Genomic DNA, 15,516 nt, shown 5'->3' with positions numbered 1-15,516 from the left:
GAGGACATTTTTCTCTGTTGAGTTCATTTCCTTTTTCATTTCTAGCAAAATGTAAAATCTTCCTGTTTTCACTAATAGAGTGGGTTAGGTCTGCTCTATACCAAATTAGCAAACCCCCTGAGTCCCTTCCCTGTTTCACACCTGGTAGTGTGGTGGATGGGACTACCAGCTCTCTGTAACCTAGAGGACAACCAGTGGGTCCGTCTCCTCTATACCACCCACCTGGTAGTGTGGTGGATGGGACTACCAGCTCTCTGTAACCTAGAGGGCAACCAGTGGGTCTGTCTCCTCTATACCACCCACCTGGTAGTGTGGTGGATGGGACTACCAGCTCTCTGTAACCTAGAGGGCAACCAGTGGGTCCATCTCCTCTATACCACCCACCTGGTAGTGTGGTGGATGGGACTACCAGCTCTATGTAACCTAGAGGACAACCAGTGGGTCCATCTCCTCTATACCACCCACCTGGTAGTGTGGTGGATGGGACTACCAGCTCTCTGTAACCTAGAGGGCAACTAGTGGGTCCATCTCCTCTATAAGGCTGCCTTATAGAGGTGGACCTCGTTGTAAAAGCTGTTCAAGTGGAGTGGTGGGCATTAGGTTTTAAACATCTGGTAAACATCCTGGCTTTGAGGCACAGCCCCGGGAAATTATGGCTAACAGCACTGCTGTTGTCACACTCTCTGTCTTCTCTCTCTCTCTCTCTGTCCTCTCTCCCTCTCTCTGTCCTCTCTCTCTCTCTCTGTCTTCTCTGTCCGCTCTCTCTTTCTCTGTCCTCACTCTCTCTCTCTGTCCTCTCTCTGTCCTCTCTCTCTGTCTTCTCTGTCCGTTCTCTCTCTGTCCTCGCTCTCTCTCTCTCTGTCCTCTCTCTCTCCTCTCTCTCTGTCCTTTCTCTCTCTGTCTTATGTCTCTCCCTTCCCCTCTCTCTCTCTGTCCTCTCTCTCTCTGTTCTCTCTCTCTGTCCTCTCTCTGTCTTATCTGTCTTCTCTGTCTTCTCTCTCTCTCTGTCCTCTCTCTCTCTCTGTCATCTCTCTCTCTCTCTCTCTCTCTCTCTCTGTCCTCTCTCTGTCCTCTCTCTTTCTCTCTCTCTCTCTGTCTTCTCTGTCCGCTCTGTCGTCTCTCTCTGTCCTCTCTCGCTCTCTCTCTCTGTCCTCTCTCTGTCTTCTCTGTCTTCTCTGTCTTCTCTCTCTCTCTGTCCTCTCTCTCTCTCTGTCTTCTCTGTCCTTTCTCTCTCTCTCTCTGTCTTCTCTGTCCGCTCTGTCATCTCTCTCTGTCCTCTCTCGCTCTCTCTCTCTGTCCTCTCTCTGTCCGCTCTGTCCTCTCTCTGTCTTCTCTCTCTCTCTGTCCTCTCTCTCTCTCTGTCTTCTCTGTCCTTTCTCTCTCTCTCTCTGTCTTCTCTGTCCGCTCTGTCATCTCTCTCTGTCCTCTCTCGCTCTCTCTCTCTGTCCTCTCTCTGTCCGCTCTGTCCTCTCTCTGTCCTCTCTCTGTCAGCTCTTTCAATTCAATTCAGTTCAATTTGCTTTATTGACATAACAATGTACATATTGCCAAACGCTTATTTGGGATTTTTACCATTTAAAAAATAAATAAAATGAGAATCAAAATTGTCAACAGTAACAACAGCCTTTCCTCTACAGGGAGCCAGGTTTTCCTGTGTCTACCCTTCTCAATGGCAAGGCTGTGCTCACTGAGCCTGTACTTTGTCCAGGTTTTTCTAAGGTTTTGATCAGTAACCATGGTCAAATATTTTGCCACGGTGTACTGTCGATTTAGGGCCAGATAGCACTGCATTTTGCTTTGTGCTTGTGTTTCTCTCTCTCTCTCTCTCTCTCTCTCTCTCTCTCTCTCTCTCTCTCTCTCCTCGCTTTCTGTCTTCTCTCTCTCTCTCCTCGGTTTCTGTCTTCTCTCTCTCCCCTCATCTATACCCCCAGCCCTCTCTCTAAACAGGTAAGCAGCAGGCTTTGTATTGCTCCATAACCCTCCACGGTCCGAATGCCCTGGCTGTCACACTCGACCACACACACACACACACACACACACACACACACACACACACACACACACACACACACACACACACACACACACACACACACACACACACACACACACACACACACACACACACACACACACACACACACACACACACACACACACACACACACACACACACACACACACACACTGTGGTCTCGCTGCCGTGGTCATGCTTGGTCAGTAGAGAGGACAGCTGAGGAATGTTGAATTTGCGCCACCTGGGTTGATGAGAAAGTAGAGAGGGGGGGGGGGAGATGGAGATATGGAGAGAAAGAGGAGAGAGGGGGAGGGGAGATGGAGATATGGAGAGAAAGAGAGCGAGGGGGGTTGAGATGGAGAGAAAGAGGAGAGAGAGGGGGGAGATGAAGAGATGGAGAGAAAGAGGAGAGAGAGGGAGGGGAGATGGAGATATGGAGAGAATGAGGAGAGAGAGGGAGGGGAGATGGAGATATGGAGAGAAAGAGGAGAGAGAGGGAGGAGAGATGGAGATATGGAGAGAAAGAGAGAGAGGGGGGTTGAGATGGAGAGAAAGAGGAGAGAGAGGGGGAGATGAAGAGATGGAGAGAAAGAGGAGAGAGGGAGGGGAGATGGAGATATGGAGAGAAAGAGGAGAGAGAGAGGGATATGGAGATATGGAGAGAAAGAGGAGAGAGAGGGAGGGGAGATGGAGATATGGAGAGAAAGAGGAGAGAGAGAGGGATATGGAGATATGGAGAGAAAGAGGAGAGAGAGGGAGGGGAGATGGAGATATGGAGAGAAAGAGAGAGAGGGAGGGGAGATGGAGATATGGAGAGAAAGAGAGAGGGGGGGGTTGAGATGGAGAGAAAGAGGAGAGAGGGGGGAGATGAAGAGATGGAGAGAAAGAGGAGAGAGAGGGGGGAGATGAAGAGATGGAGAGAAAGAGGAGAGAGAGGGAGGGGAGATGGAGATATGGAGAGAAAGAGGAGAGAGAGGGAGGGGAGATGGAGATATGGAGAGAAAGAGAGAGAGGGGGGGTTGAGATGGAGAGAAAGAGGAGAGAGAGGGGGGGAGATGGAGATATGGAGAGAATGAGGAGAGAGAGGGAGGGGAGATGGAGATATGGAGAGAAAGAGGAGAGAGAGGGGGAGATGAAGAGATGGAGAGAAAGAGGAGAGAGAGGGGGAGATGAAGAGATGGAGAGAAAGAGGAGAGAGAGGGGGAGAGAGTAGACTGTTGTTAATGCGTTCAGTTTATTCCTTCCTTCTGTTCCCTCTCTTCCCTCTCTTACCTCTGTTCCCTCTGTTCCCTCTGTTCAAATCAAATGTATTTATAAAGCCCTTCTTACATCAGCTGATATCTCAAAGTGCTGTACAGAAACCCAGCCTAAAACCCCAAACAGCAAGCAATGCAGGTGTAGAAGCACGGTGGCTAGGAAAAACTCCCTAGAAAGGCCGAAACCTTGGAAGACACCTAGAGAGGAACCAGGCTATGAGTGGTGGCTAGGAAAAACTCCCTAGAAAGGCCAAAACCTAGGAAGAAACCTAGAGAGGAACCAGGCTATGAGGGGTGGCCAGTCCTCTTCTGGCTGTGCCGGGTGGATATTATAACAGAACATGGCCAAGATGTTCAAATGTTCATAAATGACCAGCATGGTCAAATAATAATAATCATAGTAGTTGTCGAGGGTGCAACAAGTCAGCAACGCAAAAGTGTGAGTTGGCTTTTTCATAGCCGATCTTTGAGAGTATCTCTACCGCTCCTGCTGTCTCTAGAGAGTTGAAAACAGCAGGTCTGGGACAGGTGACCTGGGACAGGTAGCACGTCCGGTGAACAGGTCAGGGTTCCAGCAGGTCTGGGACAGCAGGTCTGGGACAGGTAGCACGTCCGGTGAACAGGTCAGGGTTCCTGCAGGTCTGGGACAGCTAGCACGTCCGGTGAACAGGACAGGGTTCCATAGCCGCAGGCAGAACAGTTGGAACTGGAGCAGCAGCACGGCCAGGTGAACTGGGGACAGCAAGGAGTCATCAAGCCAGGTAGTCCTGAGGCATGGTCCTAGGGCTCAGGTCCTCCGAGAGAGAGAAAGAAAGAAAGAGAGAAAGAGAGAATTAGAGAGAGCATATTTAAATTCACACAGGACACCGGAAAAGACAAGAGAAATACTCCAGATGTGACAGACTGACCCTAGCCCCCCGACACATAAACTACTGCAGCATAAATACTGGAGGCTGAGACAGGAGGGGTCAGGAGACACTGTGGCCCCATCCGATGAAACCCCCGGACAGGGCCAAACAGGTAGTATATAACCCCACCCACTTTGCCAAAGCACAGCCCCCACACCACTAGAGGGATATCTCCAACCACCAACTTACCATCCTGAGACAAGGCCGAGTATAGCCCACAAAGATCTCCGCCACGGCACAACCCAAGGGGGGGGCGCCAACCCAGACAGGAAGACCACGTCAGTGACTCAACCCACTCAAGTGACGCACCCTTCCCAGGGACGGCATGGAAGAACACCAATAAGCCAGTGACTCAGCCCCTGTAAAAGGGTTAGAGGCAGAGAATCCCAGTGGAAAGAGGGGAACCGACCAGGCAGAGACAGCAAGGGCGGTTCGTCACTCCAGTGCCTTTCCGTTCACCTTCACACTCCTGGGCCAGACTACACTCAATCATAGGACCCACTGAAGAGATGAGTCTTCAGTAAAGACTTAAAGGTTGAGGCCAAGTCTGCGTCTCTCACATGGGTAGACAGACTATTCCATAAAAATAGAGCTCTATAGGAGAAAGCCCTACCTCCAGCTGTTTGCTTAGAAATTCTAGGGACAATTAGGAGGCCTGCGTCTTGTGACCGTAGCGTACGTGTAGGTATGTACAGCAGGACCAAATCGGAAAGATAGGTAGGAGCAAGCCCATGTAATGCTTTGTAGGTTAGCAGTAAAACCTTGAAATCAGCCCTTGCGTTAACAGGAAGCCAGTGTAGGGAGGCTAGCACTGGAGTAATATGATCAAATGTTTTGGTTCTAGTCAGGATTCTAGTAGCCGTATTTAGCACTAACTGAAGTTTATTTAGTGCTTTATCTGGGTAGCCGGAAAGTAGAGCATTGCAGTAGTACAGTACTGTATCTGCTAGAGAACACAGTACTGTGGCTGTGCCAGCTACTAACATTGGCCTCTTCAGGGGGAAAGTAATCAGATTACTAGTTTGGGTAATCCAAAAGTTACGTTACTGATTACATTTTTTGACTTTGTCTCGGGCCTAACAACACCCATGCCAATATATCCGCCAAACATCTCGGACTACACTGACTGTGCTAGTGGCAGACTCCACTAAGCTGGCAGGCTTAGTTCCCTCTGTTCTGTTCCCTCTCTTCCCTCTGTTCCCACTCTTCCCTGTGTTCCCCTCTGTTCTCTCTGTTCCCTCTCTTCCCTCTCTTCCCTATCTTCCCCTCTCTTCACCTATCTTCCCCTCTCTTCACCTCTCTTCCCCTCTCTTACCTCTCTTCACCTCTCTCCCCTCTTTTCCCCTCTGTTCCCTCTGTCTGTCTGACAGCCCCCCTATCAGCTCTCTGTCATGGCCTGTTACACCCAAACACACATACAAATACCAAATGCCTCAGCACAGAAATGAGCTACTTCAGAAAGTCGTGCGTCTGCTACAGTTTGGTGTCAGTGAAGACAAAGCCACGTATGATGTTTCTGGGCTGGATGAAGTTAATAAAATATTCAGTATTCATTCCATTCTGTGAGGATTTTAAAAAAAACAGGACATAGGTCAAAAGCTAGGATACATGAGAGAAAGCATCTGTGGAGTAGTTGGAAGGGCACTAAACAAAGCCTATGTCCCAAATAGCACACTACATAGTGCACTAATTTAGACCAGAGCCCTACGGCACCTTATTCCCTATATAGTGCACTACTTTTGACTAAAGAGCTGCGCTCTGGTCTAAAATAGTGCACTATATAGGGAATAGGGTTCCTTGTGGGCCTCTCACAGGGTTTACTCCATAGAGGCCTTCTTCCTGATTACACTGAACATGGTCTGTAGTCTTCTTCCTGATTACACTGAACATGGTCTGTAGTCTTCCTGATTACACTGAACATGGTCTGTAGTCTTCTTCCTGATTACACTGAACATGGTCTGTAGTCTTCCTGATTACACTGAACATGGTCTGTAGTCTTCCTGATTACACTGAACATGGTCTGTAGTCTTCTTCCTGATTACACTGAACATGGTCTGTAGTCTTCTTCCTGATTACACTGAACATGGTCTGTAGTCTTCTTCCTGATTACACTGAACATGGTCTGTAGTCTTCTTCCTGATTACACTGAACATGGTCTGTAGTCTTCTTCCTGATTACACTGAACATGGTCTGTAGTCTTCTTCCTGATTACACTGAACATGGTCTGTAGTCTTCTTCCTGATTACACTGAACATGGTCTGTAGTCTTCTTCCTGATTACACTGAACATGGTCTGTAGTCTTCTTCCTGATTACACTGAACATGGTCTGTAGTCTTCTTCCTGATTACACTGAACATGGTCTGTAGTCTTCTTCCTGATTACACTGAACATGGTCTGTAGTCTTCTTCCTGATTACACTGAACATGGTCTGTAGTCTTCTTCCTGATTACACTGAACATGGTCTGTAGTCTTCTTCCTGATTACACTGAACATGGTCTGTAGTCTTCTTCCTGATTACACTGAACATGGTCTGTAGTCTTCTTCCTGATTACACTGAACATGGTCTGTAGTCTTCTTCCTGATTACACTGAACATGGTCTGTAGTCTTCTTCCTGATTACACTGAACATGGTCTGTAGTCTTCTTCCTGATTACACTGAACATGGTCTGTAGTCTTCTTCCTGATTACACTGAACATGGTCTGTAGTCTTCTTCCTGATTACACTGAACATGGTCTGTAGTCTTCTTCCTGATTACACTGAACATGGTCTGTAGACTTCTTCCTGATTACACTGAACATATTTTATCCATATACTTACATACATAGGTAGAGGTGGTGTGTGTATGCAGCTGTGTGTGTGTGTATGTATGCAGGTGTGTGTGTGTGTGTGTGTGTATGCAGGTGTTTGTGTGTAGCTGTGTGTGTATGCAGGTGTGTCTGTGTATGCAGGTGTGTGTGTGTATGCAGCTGTGTGTGTATGTATGCAGGTGTGTGTGTATGTATGCAGGTGTGTGTGGGGATAACCATTATTATAGCATAATAGGTCTAGCCACTAGCCACTAGCCACTAGCCTCTAGCCTCTAGCCTATAGCCACTAGCAACTAGCCACTAGTCACTAGCCTCTAGCCACTAGCCACTAGCCACTAGCCTCTAGCCACCAGCCTCTAGCCACTAGCCTCTAGCCTCTAGCCACTAGCCACTAGCCTCTAGCCACTACCCTCTAGCCACTAGCCACTAGCCTCTAGCCACTAGCCACTAGCCACTAGCCTCTAGCCACTAGCAACTAGCCTCTAGTCACTAGCCTCTATCCACTAGCAACTAGCCTCTATCCTCTAGCCACTAGCCACTAGCCTCTATCCTCTAGCCACTAGCCACTAGCCTCTAGTCACTAGCCTCTACCCACTAGCCACTAGCCTCTAGCCACTAGCCACTAGTCTCTAGCAACTAGCCTCTAGTCACTAGACTCTATCCTCTAGGCACTAGCCACTAGCCTCTAGCCACTAGCCACTAGCCACTAGCCACTAGCCACTAGCCTCTAGCCACTAGCCACTAGCCACTAGCCACTAGCCACTAGCCTCTAGCCACTAGCCACTAGCCTCTAGCCACTAGCCACTAGCCTCTATAAGGTGGACCATTTGCAGCCTAGAACGGAGACAACGGAGACAATACTAAAATCAAAAGGAAGTTGTCTGTCCTATATCTGAGAGATAAAAGAAAGATCGAAAACTCAATCTCCCTCCCCTTCTCTCCTCACCCCCTCCTCTCCCCCTCCTTCCCCCCTTCCTCCCCCCCTTCTCCTCAACTCTCCCTCCCGCACTCCCCCTCTTCTCCTTCTCTCCTCTCCCCCTCCTCTCCCACTCCTCTCCCCCTCCTCCCCCGCTCCTCAACTCTCCCTCCCGCACTCCCCAATCTTCTCCTTCCCTCCCTCTCTCCTTACCCCCTCCCCCCCTCCTCAACTCTCCCTCCCTCCCGCACTCCCCCTCTTCTCCTTCCCTCCCTCTCTCCTTCCCTCCCTCTCTCCTTACCCCATCCTCTCCCCCTCCTTCCCATCTCCTCAACTCTCCGTCCCGCACTCCCCCTCTTCTCCTTCCCTCCTTCTCTCCTTCCCTCCTTCTCTCCTTCCCTCCTCTCTCTCCAGATCCCAACGCCATGGGGCAGCGCGGACCAGACCATGCTCTGATTGGTGGAGTGGTGGCGGTGGTGGTCTTCGTTACCTTGTGTCTAATCATCTTTTTGGGCCGCTACCTGGCCAGGCATAAAGGTAAAACATGTGACAGTACCTGTAACACACAACACCTGTAAAACACATAGAGATAAAACACCTGACTACAGATCTCCTGTTAGAAACACACCTGACTACAGGTCTCCTGACAGTAACACACCTGACTACAGGTCTCCTGATAGTAACACACCTGACTACAGGTCTCCTGACAGTAACACACCTGACTACAGGTCTCCTGATAGTAACACACCTGACTACAGGTCTCCTGACAGTAACACACCTGACTACAGGTCTCCTGATAGTTGGACACCTGACTACAGGTCTCCTGATAGTAACACACCTGACTACAGGTCTCCTGATAGTAACACACCTGACTACAGGTCTCCTGATAGTAAAACACCTGACCACAGGTCTCCTGATAGAAACACACCTGACTACAGGTCTCCTGATAGTTTGACACCTGACTACAGGTCTCCTGATAGAAACACACCTGACTACAGGTCTCCTGATAGTAACACACCTGACTACAGGTCTCCTGATAGTAACACACCTGACTACAGGTCTCCTGATAGTAACACACCTGACTACAGGTCTCCTGATAGTAACACACCTGACTACAGGTCTCCTGTTAGTAACACACCTGACTACAGGTCTCCTGATAGTAACACACCTGACTACAGGTCTCCTGATAGAAACACACCTGACTACAGGTCTCCTGATAGAAACACACCTGACTACAGGTCTCCTGATAGAAACACACCTGACTACAGGTCTCCTGATAGAAACACACCTGACTACAGGTCTCCTGTTAGTAACACACCTGACTACAGGTCTCCTGTTAGTAACACACCTGACTACAGGTCTCCTGATAGAAACACACCTGACTACAGGTCTCCTGATAGTAACACACCTGACTACAGGTCTCCTGATAGAAACACACCTGACTACAGGTCTCCTGATAGAAACACACCTGACTACAGGTCTCCTGATAGAAACACACCTGACTACAGGTCTCCTGATAGAAACACACCTGAATACAGGTCTCCCGATAGAAACACACCTGACTACAGGTCTCCTGATAGAAACACACCTGACTACAGGTCTCCTGATAACTACACACCTGACTACAGGTCTCATGATAGAAACACACCTGACTACAGGTCTCCTGATAGTAACACACCTGACTACAGGTCTCCTGATAGTAACACACCTGACTACAGGTCTCCTGACAGAAACACACCTGACTACAGGTCTCCTGATAGAAACACACCTGACTACAGGTCTCCTGATAGAAACACACCTGACTACAGGTCTCCTGATAGAAACACACCTGACTACAGGTCTCCTGATAGAAACACACCTGACTACAGGTCTCCTGATAGAAACACACCTGACTACAGGTCTCCTGATAGAAACACACCTGACTACAGGTCTCCTGATAGAAAAACACCTGACTACAGGTCTCCTGATAGTAACACACTTGACTACAGGTCTCCTGATAGTAACACACCTGACTACAGGTCTCCTGATAGAAACACACCTGACTACAGGTCTCCTGATAGAAACACACCTGACTACAGGTCTCCTGATAGTAACACACCTGACTACAGGTATCCTGATAGTAACACACCTGACTACAGGTCTCCTGTTAGTAACACACCTGACTACAGGTCTCCTGATAGAAAAACACCTGACTACAGGTCTCCTGATAGTAACACACTTGACTACAGGTCTCCTGATAGTACCACACCTGACTACAGGTCTCCTGTTAGTAAAACACCTGACTACAGGTCTCCTGATAGAAACACACCTGACTACAGGTCTCCTGATAGAAACACACCTGACTACAGGTCTCCTGATAGAAACACACCTGACTACAGGTCTCCTGATAGAAACACACCTGACTACAGGTCTCCTGATAGAAACACACCTGACTACAGGTCTCCTGATAGTAACACACCTGACTACAGGTCTCCTGATAGAAACACACCTGACTACAGGTCTCCTGATAGTAACACACCTGACTACAGGTATCCTGATAGAAACACACCTGACTACAGGTCTCCTGATAGTAACACACCTGACTACAGGTCTCCTGATAGAAACACACCTGACTACAGGTCTCCTGATAGTAACACACCTGACTACAGGTCTCCTGATAGAAACACACCTGACTACAGGTCTCCTGATAGAAACACACCTGACTACAGGTCTCCTGATAGAAACACACCTGACTACAGGTCTCCCGATAGAAACACACCTGACTACAGGTCTCCTGATAGAAACACACCTGACTACAGGTCTCCTGATAGTAACACACCTGACTACAGGTCTCCTGATAGAAACACACCTGACTACAGGTCTCCTGATAGAAACACACCTGACTACAGGTCTCCTGATAACTACACACCTGACTACAGGTCTCATGATAGAAACACACCTGACTACAGGTCTCCTGATAGTAACACACCTGACTACAGGTCTCCTGATAGTAACACACCTGACTACAGGTCTCCTGACAGAAACACACCTGACTACAGGTCTCCCGATAGAAACACACCTGACTACAGGTATCCTGATAGTAACACACCTGACTACAGGTCTCCCGATAGAAACACACCTGACTACAGGTCTCCTGATAGAAACACAACTGACTACAGGTCTCCTGATAGTAACACACCTGACTACAGGTCTCCTGATAGTAACACACCTGACTACAGGTCTCCTGATAGTAACACACTTGACTACAGGTCTCCTGATAGAAACACACCTGACTACAGGTCTCCTGATAGTAACACACCTGACTACAGGTACCCTGATAGTAACACACCTGACTACAGGTCTCCTGATAGAAACACACCTGACTACAGGTCTCCTGATAGAAAAACACCTGACTACAGGTCTCCTGATAGAAACACACCTGACTACAGGTCTCCTGATAGTAACACACCTGACTACAGGTATCCTGATAGTAACACACCTGACTACAGGTCTCCTGTTAGTAACACACCTGACTACAGGTCTCCTGATAGTAACACACCTGACTACAGGTCTCCTGATAGAAACACACCTGACTACAGGTATCCTGATAGTAACACACCTGACTACAGGTCTCCCGATAGAAACACACCTGACTACAGGTCTCCTGATAGAAACACACCTGACTACACGTCTCCTGATAGTAACACACCTGACTACAGGTCTCCTGATAGTAACACACCTGACTACAGGTCTCCTGATAGAAACACACCTGACTACAGGTCTCCTGATAGTAACACACCTGACTACAGGTCTCCTGATAGAAACACACCTGACTACAGGTCTCCTGATAGTAACACACTTGACTACAGGTCTCCTGATAGAAACACACCTGACTACAGGTCTCCTGATAGTAACACACCTGACTACAGGTACCCTGATAGTAACACACCTGACTACAGGTCTCCTGATAGTAACACACCTGACTACAGGTCTCCTGATAGAAACACACCTGACTACAGGTCTCCTGATAGTAACACACCTGACTACAGGTATCCTGATAGTAACACACCTGACTACAGGTCTCCTGTTAGTAACACACCTGACTACAGGTCTCCTGATAGAAAAACACCTGACTACTGGTCTCCTGATAGAAACACACCTGACTACAGGTCTCCTGATAGAAACACACCTGACTACAGGTCTCCTGATAGTAACACACCTGACTACAGGTCTCCTGATAGAAACACACCTGACTACAGGTCTCCTGATAGAAACACACCTGACTACAGGTCTCCTGATAGTAACACACCTGACTACAGGTTTCCCGACAGTAACACACCTGACTACAGGTCTCCTGATAGAAACACACCTGACTACAGATCTCCTGATAGAAACACACCTGACTACAGGTCTCCTGATAGTAACACACCTGACTACAGGTACCCTGATAGTAACACACCTGACTACAGGTCTCCTGATAGTAACACACCTGACCACAGGTCTCCTGATAGAAACACACCTGACTACAGGTCTCCTGATAGAAACACACCTGACTACAGGTCTCCTGATAGAAACACACCTGACTACAGGTATCCTGATAGTAACACACTTGACTACAGGTCCCCTGATAGAATCACACCTGACTACAGGTCTCCTGATAGTAACAGACCTGACTACAGGTACCCTGATAGTAACACACCTGACTACAGGTCTCCTGATAGAAACACACCTGACTACAGGTCTCCTGATAGAAACACACCTGACTACAGGTCTCCTGATAGTAACACACCTGACTACAGGTACCCTGATAGTAACACACCTGACTACAGGTCTCCTGATAGAAACACACCTGACTACAGGTCTCCTGATAGAAACACACCTGACTACAGGTCTCCCGATAGAAACACACCTGACTACAGGTCTCCTGATAGAAACACACCTGACTACAGGTATCCTGATAGAAACACACCTGACTACAGGTCTCCTGATAACTACACACCTGACTACAGGTCTCCTGATAGAAACACACCTGACTACAGGTCTCCTGATAGTAACACACCTGACTACAGGTCTCCTGATAGTAACACACCTGACTACAGGTCTCCTGATAGAAACACACCTGACTACAGGTCTCCTGTTAGTAACACACCTGACTACAGGTACCCTGATAGTAACACACCTGACTACAGGTCTCCTGATAGAAACACACCTGACTACAGGTCTCCTGATAGTAACACACCTGACTACAGGTCTCCTGATAGAAACACACCTGACTACAGGTCTCCTGATAGAAACACACCTGACTACAGGTCTCCTGATAGAAACACACCTGACTACAGGTCTCCGGATAGAAACACACCTGACTACAGGTCTCCTGATAGTAACACACCTGACTACAGGTCTCCTGATAGAAACACACCTGACTACAGGTCTCCTGATAACTACACACCTGACTACAGGTCTCCTGATAGAAACACACCTGACTACAGGTCTCCTGATAGTAACACACCTGACTACAGGTCTCCTGATAGTAACACACCTGACTACAGGTCTCCTGATAGAAACACACCTGACTACAGGTCTCCTGATAGTAACACACCTGACTACAGGTCTCCTGATAGAAACACACCTGACTACAGGTCTCCTGATAGTAACACACCTGACTACAGGTCTCCTGATAGAAACACACCTGACTACAGGTCTCCTGTTAGTAACACACCTGACTACAGGTCTCCTGATAGAAACACACCTGACTACAGGTCTCCTGATAGTAACACACCTGACTACAGGTATCCTGATAGTAACACACCTGACTACAGGTCTCCTGATAGTAACACACCTGACTACAGGTCTCCTGATAGAAACACACCTGACTACAGGTCTCCTGATAGAAACACACCTGCCTACAGGTCTCCTGTTAGTAACACACCTGACTACAGGTACGCTGATAGTAACACACCTGATTACAGGTCTCCTGATAGAAACACACCTGACTACAGGTCTCCTGATAGAAACACACCTGACTACAGGTCTCCTGATAGAAACACACCTAACTACAGGTCTCCTGATAGTAACACACCTGACTACAGGTACCCTGATAGTAACACACCTGACTACAGGTCTCCTGATAGAAACACTCCTGACTACAGGTCTCCTGATAGAAACACACCTGACTACAGGTCTCCTGATAGAAACACACCTGACTACAGGTCTCCCGATAGAAACACACCTGACTACAGGTCTCCTGATAGAAACACACCTGACTAAAGGTCTCCCGATAGAAACACACCTGACTACAGGTCTCCTGATAGTAACACACCTGACTACAGGTCTCCTGATAGTAACACACCTGACTACAGGTCTCCTGATAGTTTGACACCTGACTACAGGTACCCTGATAGTAACACACCTGACTACAGGTCTCCTGATAGAAACACACCTGACTACAGGTCTCCTGATAGTAACACACCTGACTACAGGTCTCCTGATAGTTTGACACCTGACTACAGGTACCCTGATAGTAACACACTTGACTACAGGTCTCCTGATAGAAACACACCTGACTACAGGTCTCCTGATAGAAACACACCTAACTACAGGTCTCCTGATAGTAACACACCTGACTACAGGTCTCCTGATAGAAACACACCTGACTACAGGTCTCCTGATAGTAACACACCTGACTACAGGTCTCCCGATAGAAACACACCTGACTACAGGTGTCCTGATAGAAACACACCTGACTACAGGTCTCCTGATAGTAACACACCTGACTACAGGTCTCCTGATAGAAACACACCTGACTACAGGTCTCCCGATTGAAACGCACCTGACTACAGGTCTCCTGATAGAAACACACCTGACTACAGGTCTCCCGATAGAAACACACCTGACTACAGGTCTCCTGATAGAAACACACCTGACTACAGGTCTCCTGATAGAAACACACCTGCCTACAGGTCTCCTGTTAGTAACACACCTGACTACAGGTACGCTGATAGTAACACACCTGATTACAGGTCTCCTGATAGAAACACACCTGACTACAGGTCTCCTGATAGAAACACACCTGACTACAGGTCTCCTGATAGAAACACACCTAACTACAGGTCTCCTGATAGTAACACACCTGACTACAGGTACCCTGATAGTAACACACCTGACTACAGGTCTCCTGATAGAAACACTCCTGACTACAGGTCTCCTGATAGAAACACACCTGACTACAGGTCTCCTGATAGAAACACACCTGACTACAGGTCTCCCGATAGAAACACACCTGACTACAGGTCTCCTGATAGAAACACACCTGACTACAGGTCTCCCGATAGAAACACACCTGACTACAGGTCTCCTGATAGTAACACACCTGACTACAGGTCTCCTGATAGTAACACACCTGACTACAGGTCTCCTGATAGTTTGACACCTGACTACAGGTACCCTGATAGTAACACACCTGACTACAGGTCTCCTGATAGAAACACACCTGACTACAGGTCTCCTGATAGTAACACACCTGACTACAGGTCTCCTGATAGTTTGACACCTGACTACAGGTACCCTGATAGTAACACACTTGACTACAGGTCTCCTGATAGTAACACACCTAACTACAGGTCTCCTGATAGA

At 48.1% G+C, this 15,516-nt stretch overlaps 1 protein-coding gene across 3 annotated transcripts in view; it reads left to right on the top strand.

Annotated features, from left to right (window-relative positions):
• Positions 1 to 15,516, top strand: part of LOC106604040 (cell adhesion molecule 2) — a 574,105-nt gene that overhangs the window by 555,078 nt on the left and 3,511 nt on the right. For all 3 annotated transcript variants that reach the window (XM_045717479.1, XM_045717480.1, XM_045717478.1), the window contains one exon: positions 8,320 to 8,442. In XM_045717479.1, the coding sequence (XP_045573435.1) occupies positions 8,320 to 8,442 (123 nt within the window). The remainder of the gene's footprint in view (positions 1 to 8,319; positions 8,443 to 15,516) is intronic.

This window comes from Salmo salar, chromosome ssa04, assembly GCF_905237065.1.
Source record: "Salmo salar chromosome ssa04, Ssal_v3.1, whole genome shotgun sequence".
Lineage (NCBI taxonomy): Eukaryota > Metazoa > Chordata > Actinopteri > Salmoniformes > Salmonidae > Salmo > Salmo salar.
This window is presented reverse-complemented; position numbering and strand designations above follow the sequence as displayed.